Source organism: Malaclemys terrapin, chromosome 9, assembly GCF_027887155.1.
Source record: "Malaclemys terrapin pileata isolate rMalTer1 chromosome 9, rMalTer1.hap1, whole genome shotgun sequence".
Classification (NCBI taxonomy): domain Eukaryota; kingdom Metazoa; phylum Chordata; order Testudines; family Emydidae; genus Malaclemys; species Malaclemys terrapin.
The window spans coordinates 46,173,240-46,195,467 of NC_071513.1; the positions used below are offsets into that span (position 1 = coordinate 46,173,240).

General features: G+C 52.3%; 1 protein-coding gene across 6 annotated transcripts in view; it reads right to left on the bottom strand.

The window, feature by feature from the left end:
• Positions 1–760: 760 nt before the first annotated feature.
• The window catches only part of PHKA1 (phosphorylase kinase regulatory subunit alpha 1), an 80,282-nt gene continuing 58,814 nt past the window's right edge, over positions 761–22,228 (bottom strand). For 3 of the 6 annotated variants that reach the window (XM_054040069.1, XM_054040066.1, XM_054040071.1), the window contains 14 exons: positions 17,606–17,700; positions 16,743–16,882; positions 15,812–15,968; positions 15,124–15,203; positions 14,667–14,745; positions 14,415–14,544; positions 11,861–11,962; positions 11,160–11,275; positions 8,963–9,001; positions 7,340–7,384; positions 6,361–6,531; positions 5,205–5,258; positions 2,358–2,558; positions 761–1,902 (listed from right to left, as the gene is read on the bottom strand). In XM_054040069.1, the coding sequence (XP_053896044.1) occupies positions 1,729–1,902; positions 2,358–2,558; positions 5,205–5,258; positions 6,361–6,531; positions 7,340–7,384; positions 8,963–9,001; positions 11,160–11,275; positions 11,861–11,962; positions 14,415–14,544; positions 14,667–14,745; positions 15,124–15,203; positions 15,812–15,968; positions 16,743–16,882; positions 17,606–17,700 (1,583 nt within the window). In that variant the 3' untranslated portion in view covers positions 761–1,728. The remainder of the gene's footprint in view (positions 1,903–2,357; positions 2,559–5,204; positions 5,259–6,360; positions 6,532–7,339; positions 7,385–8,962; positions 9,002–11,159; positions 11,276–11,860; positions 11,963–14,414; positions 14,545–14,666; positions 14,746–15,123; positions 15,204–15,811; positions 15,969–16,742; positions 16,883–17,605; positions 17,701–22,228) is intronic. The other 3 variants (XM_054040070.1, XM_054040068.1, XM_054040067.1) reach the window with 2 other exon arrangements.

The window sequence follows — 22,228 nt, forward strand, 5'->3', positions numbered from 1 at the left end:
TGGACCTTGGAAAGGGGGCAGGACTCCAGGGAGGCAGCCCTGGGGGTTGGCGGTAACTGTTTGGTAGAAGAGCGGAGCACCAGGGAGAACCTAAACTGGCTACAAGCTCAAACCGGGGCTGGGCACAAGTTGCTGGGTTTGTATTTTGCTGAGGGGTTCTGGGGGGAAGCTCAGAGTCACTGCTCTGGCAAACGAGTGAGACTGGAGAGGAGGCCGGGGGTGGAAGACTTGTTCATTGCCGGTATTCTGTCAGATAGGATTTATTGGTGACACTGATACCCCGGAAGAGGAGGAGCAACAGGGCAGCCTGGCCAGAGGGCCATGTCCCCACTGAAGTCCTGATGAAGAGAGAGAGGCGGAGTCACCAAAACACCACGCCAGGCCAGAAGGGGCACTCCAGGAGGGTGAGTCCACAACAGGCCTGATTGGCAGGAACACAGCACATCAAAGCCTGGTAAACATGGTGTGGGATGGGGCTGGAGAGCAAGCCAAAAGTGCCTAGAGTCAGTGTTCTCTTTAATGGCTCCCAGCAGACGGGTAGAGTGGTTCAGGGTCTCGATACACCTGCCTTCCAAAGTGACTCTGCCTGGATTCTGAAAGCTTCACATCTCTGGGGGGCAGAGGAGCAGGGGGGGTCCAGACACAGGCGCCAACTTTTTTCTGCGCCGGTGGGTGCTCGCGCCCCTGGCCCTGCCCCCAGCCTGACTACACCCCTGCCCCCAAAGTCCCCGCCCTAACTCTGCCTCTGTGCCCCTCCCCAAATCCCCATCCCAGCCCCGCCTCCTCCCCCAAGTGCGCCACGTTCCCCCTCCTTCCCAGACTTGCCCGGGGCAAGTGCTGGGAGGGATGGGGGGAGAAGCAGGACGCGGCGGCGTGCTCAGGAGAGGAGGCAGAGTGGAGGTGGAGGCGACCTGGGTCGGGGTGGGGAGCTGCCAGTGGGTGCAGAGCACCCACCAATTTTTCCCTGTGGGTGCTCCAGCCCTGGAGGACCCATGGAGTCGGCGCCAATGGGTCCAGACTGCACTGTGGGAAGAAGCCCGTGGGACTAACGGGCAGGGACTAGGTTTACGTTGCTCAGCGAGTTAATGCCAGCAGGGTCTGCTCTGGGCCCAAGCCCCTACGACAACAGGGTAAGCTACTGTTCAGTTTATAAAACCCTCCTTCAAAATTCAACACACATTTGGGGCTAGAGCAGCAAGAGCCTGTTCAAAACCCAAAACACAATAGAGGGAAACCAGTGAGGTGAGACCAGCCTGAGCACCATAGTGTGCATCTGCAGAGCCCTCCCCCATTCACCACCTCACTGAGTGAAACCTACCCCAAGCTTTGACTTGTAATGCACATACAGACACCCCAGAGCCAAGCAGGGATCAAACCCTGGGACCCTCAGCACAGGCCTCTCACATGTGAATCCGGTCCTGGGTTCAGTGTCAGGGAAGAGCTGGGATGGCTGTATGCAAACACAGCCATGGTTTAATCACACAAACATGCTCTCCTGAAACATCACTTGGCATCAGCAGAGACATGCTCCCCTGCTAAGAACAGTTATTGCAGCAGAGTGTTTTTTTCCCCAGGGTGAAGCTAGGAAATGGTAGGTTCCACCCCTGAATTCAACAAGTTGTCATGGCATGGAGACAGTCTACCAGCAAGCTAGCTTAACGCCTGCCTTTGACTCCTAAAAGGTAATCCAAGGCAGTTTGTAAACTCCAGCTGCAAGCCCAAATGGGTCTATTGCATGGTACAGCCACTGCTGGGGAGGAACTCCTCCACATATGTTGCCACTGCTCTGGAGAGGTAGGTCATGGTGCCAAACCTGCCACTAGGGGCACTGTCATACAGCAAGGTACAGATGCCTGTGGCGGGATCTTTCTCCAGCATGTTGTCATCAGCGCCCAGTGCTTTCTGTGTGGGTGAGGAGTGGGGAAAAGGAGAGAAGGGAGTTATTAGCTACCAGTGCACCCCCAAGTGCCACATCACTTCCACCCCACACTCACAGCCTGAGCCAATCCTGCCTACACTCCAGCAGGCACCCCCAATACCCCCATTTCCACAGCCCAAACCCTGCCACCACTGCCTCCTCTCCACCCTCATCACCATCGGTAGAAATATGTCCTGGATTTCGGGGAATCTGGTTATTCCCTGGAAGTGACATGTAAAATTGCTCTTAACCATCAGGGCTTGGGTCTCAAATGGACACTCAGTAGAAGCCTCTGACTGCACTGCTGCTGCAAGTTCTCTGTGCCATGACCCACATGTGCTAAGGAACGTACGACATGCATGCTTGCCACCACAGCCCCGCACAGTCCAAGGCCAGGTTCGTCTCACTCATTCCCTCTGGCAGAGGGCAGGTTCCATACCTGTTCTTCACAGAATAAGTCATTTGCTATGTGTACAATCTTTTCCACTGCAATGATGCCCCCAATGCTGTGTATTTCCACATCTGCCAGCATGGTCAGGACAAGGATGGCTTCTACCAGGAGCTGCCTGTATTCTGGCTGTGGAACACGGTTCAAGACGGACTCCACATGGACTGAAAACTTGATCTCCCCAGGAGTCATCTGTGAGAACCAAAAGCCTATTAATATACATGCAGGTGTGTCCCATGTTCCAGTGAACCCCACAACCCTCTCAGCGCACGCCCAGCCCAGCACCCGCAATCTAGCGCTTTGTAGCATTTCATAGCAGGCAGCAAATCACTCAGTATCCTTAGCCCCGTTGTGTAGGTGGATGAACAGAAGCACAGAGAGGGAAAGTGCCTTGCCCAGGGTTCCCCAGCAAGTCAGTGGGATGGAACCTAGGAGCCTGGATTCTAAGCGCCTCCCTCTATAAGGCACATGCCGGTGCAGGGGTGATGTGCTGACAGAGCAACTGGCTGACTGAGGCTGGTGGGACCTCTGAGTTCAGGAGCACTGAAGATCGTGCTTCACAGAGTACTCCTGGGGGAATTCTATGCTACTGTGTGCATGCATAATTAATGAGCCATGCATATTTTTTTTTTGGCGCAAGAAAAAAAGCTTCTGCTGAAATGTTGCTGCAGTTCTGCCTTTTGCCCACCAGAGGACTCTGTGGCAATAGAACAAAGCAGCAGCTCCCAGCCAGCGAGGGAAAGAGAGAGCCTTCAGTGCCCGTCAGGCCAGGTCAGGAGGCGGGCTATGAGGAGACAGACACCATGGGGTGCTGGTGGGAGAGGGGCAGACAGGGGCTCTTAAGGGCTAGTGGTGGTGGACAGACTGAGGCAGGGGCTGAATGGGAGTGGAGGCACAGGGCTACAGGGGGGAGGCAGGGGCAGCTCTATGCATTTTGTCGCCCCAAGCGTGGCAGTCAGGCGGCTATCGGTGGCGCGCCTGCGGGAGGTCCGCTGGTAACGCGGATTCAGCGGCATGCCTGCGGGAGGTCCGTCAGTCCCACGGCTTCGGCGTACCCGCCACCGAATTGCCACCGAAGCTGCGGGACCGGCAGACCTCCCGCAGGCATGCCGCCGAAGGCTCCCTGACTGCCGCCTCCACAGCGACCGGCAAGCCGTCCCCTGCGGCTTGCCACCCCAGGGACGCGCTTGGTGCACTGGTGCCTGGAGCCACCCCTGCACATAGGGATGGTGGTTGGGTGGGGGCACAGAGACACATGGGGACAGGGGAGGGGCTGGGGAGGGTGTACAGGGCCACACAGGGACTGGGAAGGGTGTACAGGGCCACATGAGGATGAGGGGGAGTAGGTGTCTAATTGGGGGTGGAGGGACACGTGGACAGGGGGTGAAAGGATAGATAGGAGTGCAGGAACACATAGAGACGGGGCAGATGTGCCTGACTGAATGGGAGCGGCTAGGGGTCAGCCAAGGTCTGCATGGGGGAAGCTCCCTAACAATCCCTCCCCGCCTCCCATACTTTTCCCACCCATACCCAACAGCCCTCCAAGTTCACACCCAGGCTCCTTCCCAGCAATTTACTTCCCTCTCCCTCAGCTGCTCCATTACCCCTGACTCCCACAGGCCTTTTCACTGCTTCTGAGGGGTGTGAGAAATACGGTTCTGTATTGTAGTTTAAATGAATTATTACTTAGAATTCTGTATTAATATGGCTAGTGAGGAATCTATTTGTCAAAGGATTCAGGAAATTTTTTTTTTGTTATCTATATTGTTACAGACATACTTGCTGACAGGTATTTTGAAATAAATGACCAAAAATAATGGAAACTGGTGTGATTATATTGTGTTATTTTGACAAATAAAATATGCAGAATTGTGCAGAATTTAAAATATCGTGCACAGAATTTTTAATTTTTTGGCACAGAATTCCCCCAGTAGTAACAGAGCAGCCAGTCGCAATGTGGGAGAAGCCATCGCAGACTGGCTCATGACACGGCAAAGCCACTCAACGCTCAGCTCCATGCCTGAGAGCAGGCGCTTGACCAGCCCAGAGGCTCAGAACTGTTGGGAGTTGCTGGGCCTTCTCTCACCCACGTGTGGAAAACAGCAGTCAAGACCCTGCTGCTCCACAGTCAAGAGGGGGAGGAAACAGCGAGATACTCTCACCAATCAGGAGGGGGAACAGTCAGACAAGTTGGCGGGGGATTGTTTAGAGCCCCAATGAGGGGATGGTGAGGGAGAAGGGCTGATGTTCTGGGAGAGCCAGGCCCTGTTTAGTCCTCCCTGGAGATGAAAGGAGATGGGCAGGAAGGGAGAATAAGAGGTGCATTATGCAAATACTTGCAGGGTGGGGAGGTAAGTGAGGGAGAGGCGGAGTGGTAGCAACACCTACATTAGAGGTACCTGATGCTTCTCATTCTAACCATTCTCAATTGCTTTGCAAACTGACAAACAATTCTCCAGGCTGCCCTTTCCACGTGAGTTCTCTGCCTGAGCCGGATTTATTTTGGGGGTTGGGAGGAAGAGGAGGACAATGGAGTTAGAACAAAGACAGTCTGGCTGTTTGAGAATAAGGCCGGGGAAAGGACAGTTTTGTTAGCAGTAAAATAATAATTCTAATGCTTGTGGTACAGGCAGCCTTAATTCTGGCACATCCTAACCTCGGAACACCCAAGTGCCTGAATTTGCAACCTTAACACTTTTGACATTATTTCTCTCTCTCTCTCACACACACACACACACACACACACACACACACACACACACACACACACACACACACACCCCCCCATGGATCTACCCTCATAAGATCAGTTGATACCCCCGCTCCCAAAGCTCTTACCTCTTTGGTTGTTGAGGCTGGAAGGACAAAGCCCTCCACAGAGAGGCCATGGCACTGCAGAATAAGACCAAGGGTTAGAGGTTGCAGCCCGGACAGGCCCCTGTTCACTGTCCTGGATCCCCCCCAGTGGAGTGCAGAGCATGCAGCCTTGAGAAATGCAGTTAGCACCCAGATGTGGTGGACACATGGTAAAGTTCAGGGTTTTTCTACACGGTAAGGGGACTTGAAACAACAATTGCAGTTGTAACTCACCCCCTAGCTATTTCAGCTGGAGTCCGGGCATGGGCACACACTGCGGTACAAGTGCCTTCAAATCAGTTTGGTTAAGCTGGATAAGTTCTCCCAAGATACAGGCTTTTTACTGAAGGATAAAGCCCTTTTACTGAAAGCGAGTGTCCAGACCCAGGCGTCCAGCAGAATGATGAAGGGGTGGATTGCAACAATCCCTTTGCTTCCATTTACCACGTAGACAAGCCCCAAGTTTGGTGCTGTATGTCTTACATTTGTGCCCTGCTGTATGACCGCACCTCTAGTTGGCAGGTTTAGTACCATGACCTACCACTCCAGACTGGCAGCTATGTCTGTGCAGGAATTCCTCCCCAACACCGCCTGCACCAGGCAGTAAACCCATCTGGGCTTCTAGCTGCAGTTTACAAACAGCAGAGGGGCAAATCCGGGCTGTCCTGGCTAATGCAGGGGGTCACATGTGCCCCTGCAGTCCCTGAACAAGAGAGTCACAAACTGCCCCCCTCTGTCAACACAGAGATGAAACAGGCCCTTTACACCTATGCAGCCCTGGGAACAGGATTTAGCTGCAAAGCCAGCCAACAGGGCGGGGCTCCCAGCAGTAATAAAAAGCACCTTACTTTATGGGGCCCAAACCTGGGCTTTTGTCATAGAGCTCCCAAGCAAACCCTGGGAACTGGCATGGCTGGCAGCTATTGGAATAGGCCCTCAAAGGCAGGGATAGGGTAGTTGCTCAGCTGGCTAGAATGCACAACGATGAGGTGTGTGCGCTGCTGATGGATCGTCCCCATGACATGAAAACACTGGCCAAGGCGATCCAGGTGCATGGATGTGCGCTCAGGCACTCACACATACACGCATGCACACGTGGAAGAGACAGCTGAACAATGGCAGCATGAGACCAGCTCACCTTCTGCAGGATTTTCCAGACCTTCTGGTAGAAGCCCACCGGGACTCTGTTGAGCGCTCCGTCCAGCCGCCTTCTCCGCTGCCACTGGCCATGGCGGCCGTCTCTGGAGACCCGATCTTCCAGCATGCTAGCGAAGGATCCCCCAGCAGGCAAGATGGAGCGTCCAGAACTCTGAGAACAAAACAGAGTTACAGTAAAGGCAACAGGACCAGGATTAAGCACTAGAGAGAGCACCTCCCTAGCTTGTGGAGCTCTAACTGCAGAGAAGCACTTGGCTCTGTTCCCCCGGGCTGTGATCTCAGCAGCTCTCAAGCTACACAAGAAGGATCAGGCCGGGCTAGTACTTGAAGGGGAGACCAAGGAACACAATTCAGTAGAGGACACTTCCTCTCCCAACCAGGACACACAATATGGGCTAGGACACACAGAATGCTGTCTGATGAGACAAAGCCACTTGTGGCCACTAGAGATCCCCTGGCAATCTCTGCCCAAGTCAGGACATTCGTCCAGTGCCCTGGGGACAATCCAGAGGGGGTTATTACATTCCACCTTTCTAGAGCCACAGTTACATCTGGAGATGGAATTCTCCATTTCCACAGCTGGCCTTGCAGTTTGCAAGCACCACCTTGCCTTTTGGTTCCACCATCAAGCCTGGGCTGGGGAGACTGACCAGACAGCACTATTTCCTCCTGGCCTGTTTCCTCAGGAGAGCTACATTACCCCAGAGTGTCAGAGCCTGCCTTGAAAGAGTATTCCCAAGTGGCTGTGTGCCTAGCTTGTGCTTAATGCTGCCGCAGCTGACTTCCTTTCCTAAATGGTGTGTAGCTTTCCTAGCCACTGCCAACGGGCTGCTGTATTCCACTCCAAAGGTGGCTGCATTCCACCCCAGGGTGAAGAGATTCCTGCCTCTAGCTAGCAAAATGCTCTGGGACCTGCGAGAACAGACACGCTGCATGTGTAAACATAAGATGCACATTACCAGAGGAGATCCTGAATCCATCTCCAGAGAGTGGAAGTCACAGGACTAGAGAGGAGAAGAGAGACAGTCAAAGCCTGATGCGATGGAGCAGGCAGCAGAAGCATTAGCAGAAGCATGGGCAAAGCTTGGGGTCATTCATTCAGTGTCTATCCCAGGTGATTGTGGCTAGCCAGAGACTTTAGAGCCAGTTTAGGAAGTTGCACCACAGAGTTTCACATTAAACCAAAGCTGGAAGAGGGCATACCAGGGCAGGAGATTAAAGAGCCAGGTTGGTGTCTGGAGAGGCTGGTTAAACACTTTAGTGTTTACAAGATGACACACTGCACAGTGTGAAATCCAAGCAGCTGGGCTCCCCTTCCAGAATTACCATGCCAGACTGTGGCTTTAGGACACGGTAGCTACAGGTTGGGCACTGTCAGCCCCTCAGCCTGGTTAGAATCTAGCAGGGAGGAGGTGGTCCTGGAGGTTTAGATCTACTCAGGCACAGAAGCTTACAGTACCCCAACTAGAGGCCATTTAAGGTGGGGCCTGGAGAGAGCCAGTGAGCTCATCACATCTGCACTGCAGTAGTAGCTAGCTAGTTCCAGAGTGTCAGCCTGGGAGTGCACAGGAGGAGGCAGTGGATTCAGAGGGACCCATGTTCCCTACTGCTCTATCAGGCAGCTGGGAAGGGAGAGCAGAAGTTGATTTGCCTAGTGGGGTTATTTGACCATTTTCGGCACTAGACAGGAGCCCTGCAGTGTGATTAGGGGCAGCAATACAGCTGTGCTGCATTCCACAGCACAAGGCAGAGTCTGGCTGGTGGGCACAGCGTAGTTAGCTACAAGACATGCTGCCTGCTTAGCTTCACTGCAGACTCCTGACCCAGTGTGTTCTAGCAGGTCAAACATCCGTGGTTATGCAGACAGGCCCAGTCTGTCCTACAGCATGGAACGAAGCACCATCATTTGGGTTCTGTTCTGTGTCTCCCCACCCCTTCTCCCACTGTGGGCCAGGCCTGCATTGCTAAGACAGCTGGGTAAGACTAGTGGGCTTCTCTGGCACAAAGCTTCTCCCCTGGAGTGGTTCTGGGAAGAGCTTTGAGAAGAAAAGAGGGTAAGAGGCCTGCTGAGTGTTCCTCACCGTTGATCCTCCAGAACTGCATACTATGGTACATCCAATGTTCCTATTCCTCTCCCAGCCCCACCAGTACCTGAGTACACTGACCTCTGGCCAGAGAACCACAGGAATTCCCAGACTGGGTTCCAGAATGGCAATGCTATTAGTCTGGGTTAGAGAGACCCAACACTGGATCCCATCCGCTCTTCACAGCTTCCCAGGCAACAAGTCACCGCCAGTCGAGAGCTCAGGGAACACAAGACACAGTCACAACCCCACCCAAGAGCCTCTTGCTCACAGCACTGGACTGTAGTTTGCTGGTTAGTCATTTCAAGTGACCCAACTGTAGCTCACGGTACCTCCAGCCGGAGAGCTGAGCCCCAAACCCTAAGCTGTCAGAGGGGAAGCCAGCTCACTTGCTACGGCTTGAAACAAGCCCATTAGCTCATGCATGCTCAGAAGCTTTCTGGGTGCGCAAGGTTGCTGAAGTAAGCTAAGGCTTGAAGGGAACACTGGTGGTTTCACCTTACTCTCCCTCAGAGACTGCCTATGTTTATCCAGTTGCTGAAAGATAAAAAGGAGATCACAATACAGACAATGTGATTGGGGCAGCAATATTGCTGTGCTGCATTCCACCGCCTGAGGAAGAGTCTGGCTGGTGACCACAGTGCAGTTAGCTACACAACTTACATCTCCGTTCCCTTCCACCCCCTTCACTCCGAGGCCTGCGTCTCTGTCTAAGGTACTTCCATGGCCCTCCTCAGAACGTCTCCATCGCTAACCACAGGGTAGGGCTATATCCCCATTGTATACATGGGGAACTGAGTGATTTTCTCTGGCAGAGCAAGGAATGGAATCTGGGTGTCCTGTGGCTCAGTGCCCTAACCAGTGGGCTGTCCTTCCTCTTACGAGCCCAGCTTCACTGCCAGTCCTCATGGCTTTTCCACTTACATACAAAGAGCAGATTGTTGCATCAGAACCACCTGCATGTTTGCTCGTTTGACTTCTCCTCTTAATCTAAGGGTCTATCTACATGTGAAAGGCCATCCAGAGGTTTGCATTGACAAGCTTATTTCAGTTTAACTTAAGTCTGTTCCCCACCAGCTTAAGCCAAACTGAAATCCACAAGTGGATGTGTGGATGCACACAGCAGTGCACTTAACATTGGTCCAGATTCACACCTCGGACTAACCTGGCTTTCCACACAAACAAGCCCTACAACAGAGTCACCAGGGGAGCACATGTTGCGTGCCGTCCCTCACCCTTTGTGGCAACCTGCTCGCACAGGAGCACAGCAGGCTGCCAGGCTGCTGAGTTCAGAGTACACAGAAGACAGATGCACTACAGATTCCACAGTGAAATATACCCCAGGACGCAGGATTCCTAGTTTTCTTTATACCTTGGATACAATGCTGGAGCCAAGGACCTAGGGAGAAGCAGGGTTAAAGAGTAGCCCCGGAAATGTCCGCTCAGTGACTCTGTTACTGCCGTCTCAAGGGAATCCTAAGCTTGGCTCAGCAGCCCACTAGCAAGTGTGCAGGGAAGGTACAGGAGCGGGCCTGCAGAGTCAGGTGGACGAGAAGAAACCCAGATGCTCTTCTGGAGAGCTACCAGAGCGCGCTGGGAACAGGTGTCCACACGATGCTGCACACTAGCTACTGGGAATTTCCTGCCAATGGTGGGGATAAAGCCCTGATCCTCTCACTACGGAAGCGCAGTCCCCACCCCTGCCACTAGAGCTAGGAGGAGAAACTCTCAGTAGCTGTTAGCAGGACAGGGCCCATGACAGCTGGGTAGTTTTCATCCCATCCAGCAGAGGGCAGTGGGGTGCACACATGCCTTGCTACTATACAGCTTCTCCACCAGTGCAATGCTCTGGGCGGTGGGGCTGCAAGTTCCTGGGACAGCATAGCTGCAAAGCTGGGGCCTGACCCAGTGCTCTGTGCTGTGCAGTGGCGTGGCTGGCTCCAGCTAGGCGGCACAGCTGCCTGTCCTGGTGCTCTGGGCGGCGCGGCTGTAGTGCCACCAGACACCGGTGCTCCAGGCAGTGCGGTAAGGGAGCGGGGGGGGGGGGGGGTTTGGATAGAGGGCAGGGGAGTTTGGGGTGGTGGTCAGGGTGTGGATAGGGGTCAGGGCAGTCAGAAGGCAGGGAACAAGGGGATTGAATGGGGGCAGGGGTCCCCAGGGGCAGGAGTTCTGGGGGCGATCAGGGGACAGGGAGAAGGGGTGGTTGGATGGGGCAGGAGTCCTGGGGGGCAGTCAGGAATGAGAGGAGGGGTTGGATGGGGTGGCGGGGGGCAGTCAGGGGCAGGGGTTCCAGGGGCTTTCAGGGAACGGGGGAGGGGGGGGTTGGATGGGGCAGGAGTCCCAGGGGGCCATCAGGGGGCGAGAAGCAGGAGGGGGTCAGATGGGGGCGGGGACCGGGCCACGCCTGACTGTTTGGGGAGGCACAGCCTCCCCTAACCGGCCCTCCATACAATTTTGGAAACCCAATGCAGCCCTCAGGCCAAAAGGTTTGCCCACCCCTGACCTATGGCCTTCTAAAAACACAAGCAAAATCAATATACCGATAAAATGCCCACAGCCCATCCCACAGCTATCCCCAATCAGTGTCCTCCACAGCCCCACCTGGGACTCCAGCGGGCTCACACATAGCCCAACCCCCACCCCCTCAACATCCCAGCCTCTCCCCAAACACACCCTTCCCGCCACCAACACACACCTGTTTGATCTCACTCTTTAGCTTCACTATCCCAGCTCGCTCTGTTTTAGTCGCTCCGACGGCACCAACCTCGCGGATGGAAATAGCGGGGGTTAGGGCTGAATCAACAGAATGCACTGCAAGGGAGGAGGGGATGGGTACAGTCAGAATTCACTGCCAGGGCTCCGAGGACACAGACTCAGCGACAGTCAGGGCACCTCGTGCTCCCAAGGCCCTTCTTATAGCACCTCCAGTGAGCAGGACCTGGGGTGCCCCTGCTTTAACCTTCTCAGAAGCTCATAACTACAGAAACTACTGCCACGGAAGGAGGAGTTTCTTCTATCACCAGTGGCGGTCCTGTCATCCCTGACTAATGCCCGCTCCACACACTGGCAGGGCCTGTTTCACCACCAGAGGAGGGGGAGTTATTTTAATACTGGATTCTGGACTGGGCTCAGACACATGCCTGTTTGTGTTCAGGCAACCTGAACTGCAATGGACGATGAGGATGACCAACAGCCATGACACTGGTGTGAAGGACATTGCAGCCCAGAATAAGTTATGGCAAGATGCACATGCCTGGGACATCAGAGGAATGGACACCTCTGAGTTGCTGGAAATGAGACTAAGGCTAGACCAGAGGGTGGTTATGGTACAGTTTCATCTCTCATAATTTTAGAGGCAGCCACTTCAAGATTTCAGCTTAAATCACACAGACTCACCGCTCTTCTCCACTCCAAACTCCTTGCCAGAGAGAATGTGGTGTAGAAGACTCTTCATATCTGAAGGACTGAGGTTCATCAAGCTCTCGGTGGCTTCTTCAGCTAGAGATCAGAGATTAATTGGAAGGGAGACTGCCAACAAGGTCACCTCCTTCCCCTCCCAGGTTACAATCTATATCATTAGTGGAGAAGGGAGGATTCTTAGAGGAAGTTCTAGTAAGGGAGGTTCCTGGCTCAAGGGGCACAAGTGAATCTAGGTGTTTCCATACATGAGTTGCACACCAGGGTTTATTAATGAAGCACTCGAGATCTCATCCTGCTCTGCCTCCCCAGAAGAGAACAGATATGGCTAAGCGATACTGTCAGCCTGATATCCAGTCGATTACAGACACAGGAGGGAAGAATAGTGCAGGTGGTATACTTCCCTCACAGCCCCTGGCCAAATGAAATCACTCTACTCTGTCCACCCTCTCCCCAATCACTGTGCAAAAAATCCACAAAACCATCCAGAAAACAGGGAAACTGACTATGCTGTGAAATGCTTATATGGCCCCCATTACCTCTGAGCACCTCACAATTTTTATTGTATTTTCCCCATGACAAACCTGTGAAGTAGAGTATTTTCCCCATTCTACAGATGGGGAACTGAGACGCAGAAAGACTAATGGCATGTCTACACTACAGGGACTATAGCAGCATAGCTACGGCATAAACCCAATAGCGTAGACGTAACCTACGTAAGGGAAGGGTTTTTCCATGACTGTAGGACCACCTCCTTCCCAAGTCACTAGGTGGATGAAAGCATTCCAGGACATCCCAGAGGATTCAGGAGGCCTGGGGCAAAGCAATTTCAGGGGCTCCTTCCATAAAAAAAAGTTGCAATACTATAGAATACTATATTCTCGTGGGGGCCTGGGGCAAATTGCCCCACTTGCCCCTGCGTCTGGGCGGCCCTGAAGCATTCTTCTGTTGACCTAGCTGTGTATGCTGGAGGTTAGGTTGGCATAGGTATGGAGCTCAGGGGGTTGGATTTTTTCACCACCTCTGAATGATGTAGCTTTGTTAACCTAAAATTTAAGTGCAGACCTGGCCTAAGTGACTTGCCCAGGGTCACACAGAGTCTGTGGCACAGCAGGAATTGAACCCGGTCCTCTGAAGTTCCAGGCTAGTGGCCTATGCTCTGGGCCAGTGGTACATGTACCTCTGGGGGTACGCAGAGTTCTTCCAGGGGGTACATCACCTCATCTAGAGATTTGCCTAGTTTTACACAGGTTACATAAAAAGCACTAGCAAAGTCAGTACTAAACTAAAATTTAATACAGACAATGACTTGTTTATACTGCTCTATATACTGTACGCTGAAATGTAAGTAAAAGATTTATATTCCAATTAACTGATTTTATAATTACATGGTAAAAAATGAGAAAGTCGGAATTTTTTCAGTAACTGTGTGCTGTGACAGTTGTATTTTTATGTTCGATTTTGTAAGCAAGTAAATTTTAAGTGAGGTGAAACTGGGGGATACGCAAGACAAATCAGACTCCTGAAGGGGGTACAATAGTCTGGAAAGGTTGAGAGCCACTGCTCTGTGTCATCCCTCCACTCTGGTCTTAGGTATTTCCTTGTAACACTTGCAGGGCCAATAGTTTCCCAATCCAAGTGTAACTTAGGCTGACTGTGTCCCTTCAAAGTGAGGAACAGTTTCACACCACCCTAAAAATCAAAAAGCTATTCACACCCCAATCTCTCTCAGGATCCAACAAGCTAGCCAAGTGCACAGTGAGGATTCAGACCTATTTGAACAGGTAGCCAAGATTTTAAACAGAAAAGAAAAAAAAAAAAAAACGTAACAAAGTGGCCAAGCTGGTGAGCAGGACTTGCTATATTTTTAGTACTATCAAACACTTAGTGAGCAGGGCCGGCTCTACCATTTTTGCTGCCCCAGGCACGTGCTTCCTCCACTGGTGCCTGGAGCCAGCCCTGTTAGTGAGTCTACTAGCTAGACATCTCCCTTTCGTATTTCCCCCAGCGGTTTTATTTTATTGGCCCCAACTACACAGCAAGTTTGACTGTATAATCCAGTAATGTGATTATATCAGTGATTCTCAACCGGAGCCCATGGCCTTTAGCACACAGCTGAGCTGGGCCGGAGCTTAGTATGAATTGGGCCACGGGCTCCGGTTGAGAATCACTGGTATAACCACATTACTCAGACACAAGGTGCCCACATATATGGGCCCATGGAGATTCCCCTAGATACTCCAAAGGTCTTGCAATGAAAGCTTGAGGGACAGTTTGTTATCACAGCCCTTTCCTACCCAGGGAAGGTTTGGCTGGGATGAGATACTGGGCTGGACACCTCACCCACCTTGTTTGCGTCAGAAAAAAGGTAGACACTCTACTATTCGGCCAGTTGTGAGGCAACATGCAACAAAGCCTGGGTGTTCCATATACCGGGGGCCCCCAGTCAGCCACATGCAGGCTGGGAGTTAAGAGGGATGCTCCCACCCTTTGTCTGTCTTGACTATTTGGACACCGGACTCAGGCTGGGTACCTGAGCAGTGCAAGGAGTGTGCCAGCTCCGTTGCCATCACCTGGATGATGAGCCCAATGCGAAGGCGGAACATCTCAGCAAAGAGGGCGGGCTGCGTACGCATGTACATGGCCAGGTAGACCATGATTTCCTGAACGGGAAAAGCAAGGAGACACGGGTCACAAGGCAGCCGCCCAGTGGGACAGGCGCATCCTCTGGCCTGTGAGGACATGGATAGGCTGCCTGGAAATTGGCTGGACTCAGCCCTGTCACCTGAGTCAGGATCGAGACGCTCATGTTCTTCTCACTGGCTTCGTCAATCAGGTGGGTGAGCTCCTCATACGGGACAGGGCTGAGGAAACAATGGGAATAAAGGGGAGATCCCAGTACACACAGACACAGGGCAGGCATGATCTACAGCCCCTCAACGCATGGCTAATGCCCCTTCGCCTGACTTTAGACAGCCCCCACATATTGCCCCACCTCCTTTGAGGTCACTATGTATAGCACGATGTGCACAACTAGCGAGCCTCAGGGGAGAGGGAGCTCATACAGATCCAGTCTGGGAGAGTAGTGGCCTCTTTCCTAGGGGCAGGCAGAGGCGGAACCTCAGAGGTGGGTGGAGCCTGTTCCCCCTCCCCACTACTGCAAAGTTGACCCCGGAATCAGGCTGACTAATGCAATGGTTTCGGCCCCCTTGGTACACGGAGGCAAAAGGCACTGAACTCACGCAGAGATCGTCTTCTCCCGAGGCTCTGGAGGCAGCCCCACTGTCAAGTGCTTCTGATGAGACAGGAGGTCAGTGCAGGCCTAGACAGAGATACCATCACACACTTGGTTATGGATGCTTAACAGCCACAGACCCACAGTGGCCTTACAAATGCACTCCCTCCCTCCCAGCAAGAGCTTCACGCACACCTCTAAGACACACAGTGTGGCTTTTGGATTATTTTCTGGAGTTCCATCTTCACTGCAGGGATTGTAATGACTCAGCTTGGTGTAAGATCCCCCAAGTCCTCTCCTATCCCCTGCTCCCAGAGCAGGATTTTCTGTACAGTCTGCAAATCCAAACCACGATGAGCCAGGCTTTAAGCACTCCCCATTCCAGCTGTCGGAGCCATGGACATTCAGGCCATGTACTTCTAAGTGAGAGCATAAATCAGTACATCCCTGTGGCGTCTCAGAAATTTAAGCAACCTTCGTACTTGCCATGAAGTGGGAAAACAATAAGAAAGACAGTCTGGCATTTCAGTGGCCACCTCTCCAGATGGAAAGGTCCTTTCTAGATGCAGAGGACTCTTACAGGTAAGTCGTTTCTCAGAGGTAGTTGTGAAGTCAGGCATTGATTTGCCCATTTGCTGCCACGTCCCACAGGCCAGGCCAGGGATCAGAGCAAGGCCCCTGTGCCCAGTCCTCACCTCATCGAGAGCTTCCACCTTCTTTTTCAAGATCCCAGAGATGTAGCGGATCAGGGCCCACTGTTGGGTAGCCCCCACGTTGACATATAGCTCAGTGAGGAGGTCCTTGACCGTAGCACCAGGTTGACCATCGATCTCCGTGTCCCAGTCAAGCCCCCTGTGTTCAAGGAGATGCCAGGTCACAGCAAAGGCTATGTGAGCAGGATTATTTTCCCAGCCCCCACAAACTCTGCAGCAGCACCATTACAGAGTAACACATGACTGTTCAGAATGAACACTATGATAACATTCCAGTGGAGGGGGAAGCTCTCTGAGCTAGTAAATAGTATGCTCAGCAATGCACAGGGCTGAGGGAATGCAATGGAGCTACCTGTTTGGAAGCACCAGCTCTTGAGAACTGTACCCAACTAATCCTTTTAGAGACAGCAAATTCTGAATCTCTTATTACATGTGCACAACAAGGCCCAGATCTCATTAGAGGTGCTAACACAAAAGCACTGGACCAGGTGACCTAAGGAGGTTGTGGGACCCCTGTCATTGGAGGTTTCTAAGAACAGGTTTGACAAACCCCTTCAGGGATGGTCTAGGTTTATGTGGTCCTGCCTCAGTGCAGGGGGCTGGATTAGATGACCTCTCAAGGTCCCTGTCAGCTCTACATTGCTATGATCATTTATCAAAATGGCTAAGAGGTGAATCCATGCTAAGGTCATTTTTTCAGACACTCACACCAGCCTACCATCTGGCAAACATTTCCCAGCCTAGTTATAAAGGCTGAAACACAGGGAGCTAGCCATCTCGCCTCTCCTGAGTGGGCAACACCTAGGCTTCTCATTGGGGGTGGTAATGCCACGATTAGGAAGATAAAGCCAGGAGCAAAGCAATATAAAGGGCTTCCTGGGTAATGCAGGCTGGGGGCCGGCCACGCTCCTACTTGAGGGTGTGAAGCATGTAAAGAAGGTCAGCCTGCTCCTGTAGGGTGGGGCACTCTCGCAGCTGATCCACCAGGGCCTTGCAGTCCACGTTTCCAGCCTTGTCTCGAGGAAGATTTACCAGGGTGTGGAGCGAGGGAATCTGGAGGAGGAGAGGTCACTAAAGTTCCATGTTAGAGCTCTAGCTGGTGTCCCAACCCCTGCTCTAGAATCTCAGAGCACCCCACTTGGAGCAGATGACTTAGCCCTTGGCTCTGCTCTTCCCTGGTTAATGCCTTCTCCTAAAGCTGGCCAGAGCCATGGCACCAGCTAAGGTCTTGGCCATCTCCACTAAGCAGGATCCACCCCACTGCTAGGGGCTGGGACAGCATTCTGCTTGCTGAGCTTGCTTATGAGCCAGGATGCTCTGCTAATAACTCCTCACCCAACGTATCCTCTCTAGTGTGGGCAGATTCCTGCCCCACGCCCGCTCCTTGCAGATTCACCTCCACTGCCCCCTCATGTTACATGCCAGAGCAGCAGCACTTCCCTTCTTCCCCAGTGGGCCCTGCTCTGTCAAGGCCAGGGCTTCTACCCACTTGCCTGTCTGCTACAGTTTGCTCCACTCCTGCTCTTGAGCTTCCTGCAGCCAGTGGGTCACAGGGCTGTGGAAAGCAGCTGGCTAACAGAACTATCCATGTCTCTAGCTGTTCCTAGGTGACACCCAGACCACTCCCCCCCATGGATTCTGCTGCTCCACCCCAGGGCAGCAGTCTGTGTACGTCCTAGCTGGCACACTGGACACTGTTAGGAGCCAGGCAGTTGACTCTCGAGCCGAATGTGTTCAGCACCCCCAGTACCCACCCCACTCCCAGATCAGGGTCACCTGGCTGTCCTGTTCGGGTGTGTGGGTGGAGCCCAGCAAGTGCACTGAAGGCTGGGAGGCCTGGAACAGCTTGGACGGGATGTACATGTTGACATCTGCAAGAAACCAACATTCGTTCTGGAAGGCTTTAGACTTCAGCACATTGCAATTTATCCAGAACAGTGTCTGGGGCCCTGTCCTGCTTGGGAGAGTTTTAAATCCTTGTCAACTCTCAGCCTCCAGTCAGCACTGCTGCCTACTGTGCTTAGAAGGGACAAGCAGTCCTCTGGACCCACCACAGGTGAATAGGACTGGGAGGGGAATTGATGGCTATTTAATAGCCTCTAATCTCTCAGGAATTTGTGTAGAGGCTGCAAGGCATCAGAACCCTAAGTGACTAGGGCTTACACTTGGGCGCATATGCTGCAGCCAAGATTAATTACATGGGCCTTCAAGCACTGCAGGATTTTATACACTAGTTCATTGTTTGATTAATCCAGCACAAGAGAACTACTTAATGCTCCAGAGATTTCACACACACTGAGGCCTAGAGGGGACAGAGCAGAGAGGGCAGCGCTCTGCAGCCTTCCCTTTGAGTTACTATAAGTGGCTCTTTGGAAGCTTGATGAGAGAGGGTCTTCCTAGGGCAGCTTTAACAAGGGGCTAGATCAGCAGAAGAGGGCAGGAGAAGAATGGCAGCTGGAGCACGCTGGCCATGACACAGGGAGGTGTTACTCGGTGCGTTTTATTAACAGCTATGCAGCACTGGAATCAGGAACTCTCTAAGCCTGACTCGGACACCAACCCCTCTGCAGCCTTGGGGAAGTCACTTACCCTCATTTTACAGATGGGGAAGCCAAGAGGTTAATACTTACCCATCTTATCTTTATGGGTTAATTTCTGTAGAGCACTAAACACTCTAGAGGCATATTAGCTTTACCTGCTCACTATAGTGCCACCAGCCTTGAGAAAGGAAGTGCAAATGAGCTGATCAGGACAGTCAGGTTTCTTTGTGGATTTTTAATCAGTTGTATCTAACAGTGAGCACTAAGCCTGGACAATGCCCCATGCCTTGCACACAGCACAGTTAGTCTTTGATCAGTTGTAACACTTGGGTTAACTCAAGAGCAGAGAGTCATGGCACTGCCATGACTTGTAACCACATTTAACTTCTCCCAATGGTTACAGGCCAACAGGATTCGAACAGTTAAACTGCTGCAGCAGCATCCTGGCAACATGCTCTAGATCGGAGGTTCTCAAACTTCACTGCACCACAACCTCCTTCTGACAACAAAAATTACTACACGACCCAGGAGGGGGACCAAAGCCTGAGTCCACCCGAGCCCCACCACCCTGGTTGGGGAGGGGGAACAAAGCAGAAGCCCAAGGGCTTCAGCCCCAGGCAGGGGGCCTGTAACCAGAGCCCCGCCGCCCAAGTTTGAAGCCCTTGGGCTTCGGCCCCGGGCAGTGGGGCTCAAGCTTCGGCCCTGGGCCCCACCAAGTTTAAGCCAGCCCTGGTAATCCCATTAAAATGGGGTCGCGACCCACTTTGGGGTCCCAACCCACAGTTTGAGAACCGCTGCTCTAGATGGTGCTCATGGACCAGTCCTCAGCCTGTTTATGCCAGGACCCTCCTGCCATTTAGCCATATGAGAAGGGCCCAGTGGCCACAACTACAGCTAGGGTAAACTGATTTTTTGGTTGCCATGCCTAAAACATCTGAAAAATCTCTCTATATACAGGTATGTATGTTTCAGGTCAAACAAAATGTTTAATTTGACCTGTAACAAAAAAATTCCTTGTTTTTCATTTTGTTTTGTTTTCAGGAATTTTCCTTGTTTAAAAAAAAAAAAAGTCTAGCTAAATTTCTAAACAAAAGTTTAACAAAAAAAAGTAAGTCTTCATTTCCTTTTGTTCGAAAGTATTCGCCAAATTCCACCCCAATTTGTGAATAGTTTTGGTTGAGCCAAAACTGCATCTTGTGGCAAATAAATGATGCAGCCAAAGAATTTTGCCCAGCTCTATTTGTGGCACCAGGTTGCAACCCACAGACTGAGAACCCACATCAGACTCTCCACCTGCCCACCTAGGTATGTGGTCAGTGGACCTGTCTCCACTACAGATTTCAATCCCATTGTGAACACAACCGGTCTTCTCTGTCTAGGCTGGACCCAATCTACATTATAACCATGCTATCAAAACAGCAACAGCCCTGACCTTTGCAGGGCTGGCACACAACTTGGCAACAGAGTTACACATAATTTGGTCCTAGTCTCTTTGCAAATGAGAGGCGTGCTGGAAGCAGCAGTTTGTAAGGGTTCTGACAGACTTCAGAAGGCTGATGCCAACCTCTCCTTTCTTACAGCAGTCAGAGCTGGCATCTATACAAGATGGTTTTGTACCCGCTTTTTAGCAATGGTGCATCTGCAAAGATGTAAATACTAGCATCAGCTGAGGCCCACATGCATTAGCATGTACATCAGTGCTAGTGGCAGTGCAGCCGCATGGATGCTGAAGAAGGGATACAATATTTCCTTAGTGCAGCTTTGAGTGAACTCTGTTCTAGGCAAAGCCACGCAGGGTATCAACAAGTGAACAGGTCCAGTCTACACAGACAAGAGGCAGTTGGTGGAGAGAAGGGGATGCTTCCAACATGGTGACATCTGAAGCATAGGCAGGGCTTCTGGTTTGGTCAGTCTGGACTGGCAAACAGTGCTACAACCACAGTAGCAACTAGAGCTCCGGTAACCATGAGCCTTGCTGCGTCGCGACATGGCTGTCACTAACCACTCCGTGCCCCAGCCTGGGCAGCACACCTCTGGCAGTGACAGATAAATAGTGGGACGACAGACAAATGGGAAAGAAGTGACTGGAGTATGGGATGTAAAGGGGACGAGGCATCCAGTGAAGCAGCTTCCTCTGTTAGCAGCAGAAATATTACATTTTAGGAGGGGGGGGGGGAGAGAACAACAGCCCCACTCAGAGAACGGGGGAAAAGCCCCAACCACCTCACCTCTAAGGCAGTACCCTAAGAAACACCTTATGAACCTGATCGGTGACCATATCCAAGACAGACAGGAGAACTTCTGCATCTGACCTACCCGGTGCCAGCCATGGAGGAACTTGAGACCAGGACAGAGAGAAGGAAAAAGGCACTGGGGGGCTGACTCTGCTCCTGGCCCCACACAGATTTAAATAAGGCTCTATCTACACTAGGGGAATATAGATAGAGCCCCAATTCCAGGCATTAGGGACCAGCCACAAGCGTAGACCCCCCAGTGCAGATAGGCAAACTGCTGTTTACACCAGTTCAGTGTACCCTGCCTCAAGCTAGATTAAGCTGCACTGGGGTACAATGGTCTGCACCACCGCTGGCTGCAATTGTAGAAAACCCCTAGGGAACCCAAGGCTCAGATGCTGCATGCTCATCAGGGGCAGTTGGCAGAGGATGCTGCAGAGCTCTGGGCCTAAGGAGGCTTTACCTGCTCACAAAGGAGGTTATGCCAGTGCAGAGGCAGGTGTGGGGCTAAGATGCCACCTCCCAATACAAGCAAGAGGGCAAGGATCAACACCAGGACACAGTGTGAGGAACATGCTCCATTAAGAGCATGTGACAGACCCAGACCAGTGGGGTACAGGAGTCTGGTAGAAGGCAAATATACTGGTCACTGGATGAGTAGTTTTCTGTTCCCTGAGTGACCAGAGCAGGGGCTACACTAGAGTAATCAGGAACCTGCTAGAACCAGTTAAGGCAGGCAGGCTAATTAGGACACCTGGAGCCAATTAAGAAGAAACTGCTAGACTCAATCAAGGCAGGCTAATCAGGGCACCTGGGTTTTAAAAGGAGCTCACTTCAGTTTGTGGTGAGAGTGTGAGGAGCTGGGAGCAAGAGGCGCAAGGAGCTGAGAGGGTGTGCTGCTGGAGGACTGAGGAGCACAAGCGTTATCAGACACCAGGAGGAAGGTCCTGTGGTGAGAATAAGGAAGGTGTTTGGAGGAGGCCATGGGGAAGTAGCCCAGGGAGTTGTAGCTGTCATGCAGCTGTTACAGGAGGCACTACAGACAGCTGCAGTCCACAGGGCCCTGGGCTGGAATCCGGAGTAGAGGGCGGGCCCGGGTTCCCCCCAAACCTCCTAATTGACCTGGACTGTGGGTTCTTCCAGAGGGGAAGGTCTCTGGGCTGTTCCCCAACCCACATGGTGAATCTCTGAGGCAAGAAAATCTGCCAATAAGCGCAGGAACCACCAAGATAGAGGAGGAACTTTGTCACACTGGCGTCAGGAGTGGGATCTTGGTGTGCACAGCGCGGTGGAAGAAGGACAGTGATTTAAAAAAAAAAAAAAAAAAAAAAGCACAAAAAAGGGAGAGGGTTTATTTTTTTTCACCACAATGAAGGACGTAGTGCAGGCACTGATACAAGCTATGGCCGCCCAGCAGGAGGCTATCTGTGTCCAGGCAGCCGCCCAACAGGAGGCAGTGCGGCTGCAGCAAGAGACTAATCGCCTGCTGATGGACGAGGCTGCTCAAGACCGAGCTATGTTGCGGGAACTGGTAAACCAGGTAAAGTCCCTTACAGAGCTGAATCGTGGCCATGATGGGACACGGCTCATACGGGCCAGCCATTGGCTGCAGAAAATGACATGGG